We start from the raw sequence: 5,168 nt of genomic DNA on the forward strand, positions 1-5,168 counted from the left end.
TTTAAGTCACGCTTAATAAAACACTGAATCAAGTGGCAACTCCAAACAGATGTATACTAAAGCTTGTCTCAGAACTAACTTTTATTTTAAACAATTGGTGTCAATTTGAAGGTTTGGTTTGATTTTGTGGGTTGGATTTTGGTTTGGTTGGGATTTGTTTTGTTTGGTTTGGTTCCATTTAGTTTTGTTTGGTTTCATTCAGTTTCATTTGTTTAGGTTTGCTTGGTTTCATTTGGTTTGGTTTTATTTGATTTAATTTGGTTTTGTTTCGTTTGGTTTCATTTGGTATTGTTTTGTTTGGTTTTGTTGTCAATGTGTGTAAAGTCTTACAGGTGTCCTAGTAGAATAACCACATTTCTACTCAATTTACAATATACTGTTTTATAATTTGAAGCCTGTGGAAGCCTTTTTTATTTTAACCAATTGGTGGCAATGCTATTTTATTTTAAATTAAAATAATAATAAACAAATGTAAGAAATACATGTGAGAATTTGAAATAATAAATAGTCACCATTTAATTTTTAATTTTTATTTAGTTATTTATTTATTTTTACTACGAGGTAGAACCATGCTTCCATATGAAACTCTTTTTGTGAAATGTTTTAATTGTGCTATATTTCTTTAAAACAAAATCAAAGCCTCTTGATTTAATATTTCATCTGATGTGATGATATTTATATATTAAGTGCTGCTACAGTGTCCAAACACTTCTTGGGACCGCTTTGTGTGCGTGTGTGCCTCTGTATTGGGAAGATGCCAGATTGTATTGTGACCTGGCCTGTTCTGCAGCCAGGACGCGCTGTGCAGTACATAATTATCAGGCAAGTGAGCAGAGATCCCTGCAGCATTTTGACCTCTCACTGGCGTGACGAGACAGAGAAGAGGGAAACAGCCCTGATTTTTAACCCATCCTTCACCTCCCCGCTTGTGCTGAAATGCCCAGGGCGAGCAGAGGCTAAGTATGTAGTCAGTCTCTCCATCCTCATTCCCGAGGTCGGAACAGCCTGTAGGCCTAGAGCTCAAATCAAGTCCCTCTGAAAAGGGCAAATGCAGCTGTTCTTAACTGGGGCTGCTCTCGGGGATGTGGGACAACAAAGGAAAGGTGCGCTGGTTCCCTCAAGGAGTCATTAGATTGTGCTGAAAGCAGGACAGGAGTGCTCTCTCCAAAGACCCCTCTTAACATACATCATTTAAGAGCAGCCGAGGTCTAACCTCCATCATGCCGTCCCAATGCGAGCTTCCCTTCACCTGCGTTTTCACAGTACTGCAATCCTGATCAAGTTCAAGTGCAGATTCTTTCTTATATTTACCTTTGATAGCCTCAGCCAAAGTTTAGCTCTTGCTGAATTGAGGATATATTGAGAATGGAACACTAACTTACTGAACACTGCATGGTATACACTGCATATGGCCTATTTTCTTTATGCATTATGCAACGATAAATGCTTCAGATTGTGGGGTATTGTCACTTAAAGGGGACATTGGATGCCCATTTTCCTCAATTTGGTATGATTGTTTTGGGGTCTTCATGAAATGTCTGTAAGATATTTTGGTTACAATTCCTCAATGGTCGTGTAAAATAACACCCTTTTTACCTTGTCAAAAACAGCTCTGTTCACAGTGACCCGTTTCGGTGCATGTGTCTTTAAATGACAGTGAGCTACTGCTTACCCCACCCCTCTCTTCCGTGGGGCGTGTCGACACAAGACGCGTGCATTGCTGCCTTTGACTCCGTATATGGCTCAGAGGTGGTCTTATTCAAATAGCTAGCTATCTACATAGAAACCAGCTGCAAACTGAGTTTCAGACACCAAAAGCCCATAACAAACTGACTGCATGTTTTCTTTTCAGCTTTTCTGAGCTGGCAGACATGCCAGAAACCTAACTAAATGCAAAAAAGCTAAAAAAGTTAAAAATTCATCCGTTATCCCCTTTAAGAGTTGCATGTGAGTGGAGGCAAGTTACCTTAAAAATAGCTATTTTGCATTTTTTATTTTAATTTGTACTTTATGTATTTTATTTTAATTATATTTAAAATTTTGTATTGAAATTTGTTAAAGATTTTATTTTTGTATTCTTATTTTATTTAAAAAAGTTAGTGTTTTTACCTTTATTGAAAACAATGTAGAAGAGAGGAGGATTTATATATGTGTGTGTGTATCTATATATATACTGTATATATATATTGTTTTTATTTGTATTTTTTTATTTTATTTGATTTTCATTGAAATCTGCCTGACCAATCGGCAGGTGTGTGCATGGTCCCAATTAGTAAGCAAGCAACAGTGCTCTCTTGCAATTTCATTGGCTATTTTTCAAGAGAATGTGCAAGAGAATGAGAAGTGCTAAAATCACATATCTAAAATTTGATTCAAATAGAATATTCAAATCTTATGGTAAAGCCTCACAATCATCATTCTCACAGAAAGAGTCTCATAGTAAGACAGCTGATGCAAAAGGAGGTTTGCCAGATTTACACATCTTATTTGTATTGATCTTGTTTCATGGAGAAGGTCTCCAGACTAGTGCTCTCTTAACCGAGCTTTCACTCAACTGTCTTGACAAGCTCCGCCATCATAAGAGTAAATTAGTCGCATCTCTATCCGTGAGCTTGGAAACATGATTAAAAAAAGGGCGAGGCGCTCATCTGGCCCTAATATAATTCAGTATTAATAGTCTCACTCGAAAGCTTAACTAAGACAAATTGCTGTAGTTTGAGGGCCAGTGTTCCCATCTCTCTAAGTACCCCCTGACTTATTTCAGAGATTTCTCTCTATGTAGCCGCTGGTCTTGATGTGTCACACCTAACAAGAGCCGCTGTAAATTTAGCCTGTCGATACATGTCAGGCCTCATTTATCAGCCACCTCTTCTCGGCCGGTTTTCCCTCCCTCACCTTCTTGTATTCCTTTTCCCCCCCCCACCTGTTCTCTCTCTTTTGCTTTTCAGCACTGGCAGTTTTGACTTTGCCTGTGGTTTTGCCTTATCTCCAATCAGATTCCCTCTCACAAAGCCCTGGCAGGCAGGTGATGGGAATTCTAATCCCGGCTCCAGCCGAAAAGCTTGAGAAAACGAGTGTGGTTTTGTGTGTATATTTAGGGTGTGAAATTTGTGCAAATCATTCACTAAAAAGCACAGAAGTGAGAAAACCGATTTGTCATTTAAATGAGGCCAAATCAACACCTTGAGACACTCATTCTTGCCATCGGTGAGATAAGCCGCTGTGCTTCACTGACATGATTTTCACTCTATGATGGCTGGAGCTGCTCCCTGCTGAATTCCTAAATTGGGGGAAGTCAAACTGATACATTGTCTGCTGACTGGAAAGATTTCCCCACCTGTCCTCTCTCTTTTGCTTTTCAGCGCTAGGAATTTTGACGTTGCCTGTGGTTATACCTTATCTCCAATCAGATTCCCTCTCACAAAGCCCTGGCAGGCAGGTGATTGGATTTTAATCCCGGCTCCAGCCGGAAGGCTTGAGAAAGAGAGAGAGTGTGTGGTTTTGTGTATGTATTTAGGTTGTGCTATTTGTGCAAATCATTCTCTAAAAAGCACAGAAGTGAGAAAACCGATTTGTCATTTAAATGAGGCCATCTCAACACCTTGAGACACTTATTCTTGCCATCAGTGAGATAAGCCGCTGCGCTTCACCGACATGACTTTTACTAAAAGATGGCTGGAGCGGCTCCCTGCTGAATTCCTAACTTGGGGGACATCAAACTGATACATTGTCTGCTGACTGGAAAGATTTTCGCCTAAGTTGTTCTGTCAGGATGCTGTGAGGAGGCCAACTCTGTGATTAAACTGGTTCCTGTTCTTTGTGTCTCCTCAGGGTTTGAAAGGAGATCCTGGACCTCAAGGCCTACCTGGTCTCAAAGGTGATCAAGTAAGTCACCCTGCAAGTTTGATTTCTTGTACCAACCTTTACAAACTGTAGCACAGAGAGAGATAGAGGCAGAGTCTCTATGTTTTTCAGACAGTGAGCCTTCCAGAAAATTTTATATACCTGTACATAGAAAGCCACAGAGGTCTATATGTGAGTCATTCTTAGGAAACTCTGCCATTTGTGGCTGAACATTTTCAAGTTTTTTTTATTTTTATTATCATTCTAACATTTAAAAGTTTGAAAATGTCACTGCTAAACTTTCTAGAACTCATATTTTCCCACCTCAGGGCCATTACTACCAGAGACGCCTCCAGACCAATATTCAGATTAGCGGTCAGCGGATATTGGTTTCTCAGTGACGGATACTGCAACCCATCCACTCATAAATATGTGGTGACCGCCTTGCAAAATATCAGTAGTTATTTGTTAGAATTTAAATATGAAGTCAGAAGGTCAAACGGTTAATTTTAAAGGAGGAAATGTCTGCATAATAGGGTTGAACAGAAAATGAGGGATGAACATGAATTTTGCATTTTATCAGAAGCTGCATAAAACACATGAAAAAAGTATTTTTACTTGCATATTGAAATGATATATTTTAATTTTAGAAGAGAAATATTTGTCAGTTCTTATTAAAGTGCCCCTATTATGCCATTTCGAATATTGCCTTTCGTGCAGTGTGTAATGTAGCTGTATGTGAATGTAAACGATCTGCAAAGTTGTAAAGCCGAAAAGTGCATGATGAATAAAGTTGTCTTCCAAAAGAAAGAATCTACTCTCAACAGCCTGAACGAGTCGTCAGTAATTTGAATCCCAAATAACACATTTGCATAATCCCGCCTATGTTCTATGTTGGCCAGCCGCAAACAACTTGACCCATCCTCAAACACTGTAGCTTTGATAAATAATAGATGTTTATATTTTCTATCGAGCGTTTAAAATACAGAACTATGGAAATGGGCGTATTGTTTCCGACATGCCCTGTACGCGGTTGACCAATCATAACAGACTTGGCCATCTGACCAATCAGAGCAAAGTAGGGTCACAGAAAGGAGGGGTTTAGAGAGACTGAATCTTAGAACTGCTTCGAACAAATCATTTGAGGTTAGTTGGAAAATGAGATTATATTAAATTAGTGCTGTCAAACGATTAATCGCGATTAATCGCTTCCAAAATAGAAGTTTTTGTTTACATGATATATGTGTGTATACTGTGTTTATTTATTATGTATATATAAATACAAACACATGCATGTATATATTTAAGAAAAATATGTTATGTTT

The 5,168-nt window shown here is 38.6% G+C and overlaps 1 protein-coding gene across 1 annotated transcript in view; it reads left to right on the plus strand.

The window, feature by feature from the left end:
* Nucleotides 1–5,168, plus strand: part of LOC107736842 (collagen alpha-1(XIX) chain-like) — a 196,366-nt gene that overhangs the window by 63,726 nt on the left and 127,472 nt on the right. Inside the window, exon 10 of the mRNA XM_016548200.1 lies at nt 3,832–3,885. Coding sequence (XP_016403686.1) covers nt 3,832–3,885 — 54 coding nt within the window. The remainder of the gene's footprint in view (nt 1–3,831; nt 3,886–5,168) is intronic.

The sequence above is a fragment of the Sinocyclocheilus rhinocerous genome, unplaced genomic scaffold, assembly GCF_001515625.1.
Source record: "Sinocyclocheilus rhinocerous isolate Xijiao unplaced genomic scaffold, SAMN03320098_v1.1 scaffold1214, whole genome shotgun sequence".
NCBI classification, from domain to species: domain Eukaryota; kingdom Metazoa; phylum Chordata; class Actinopteri; order Cypriniformes; family Cyprinidae; genus Sinocyclocheilus; species Sinocyclocheilus rhinocerous.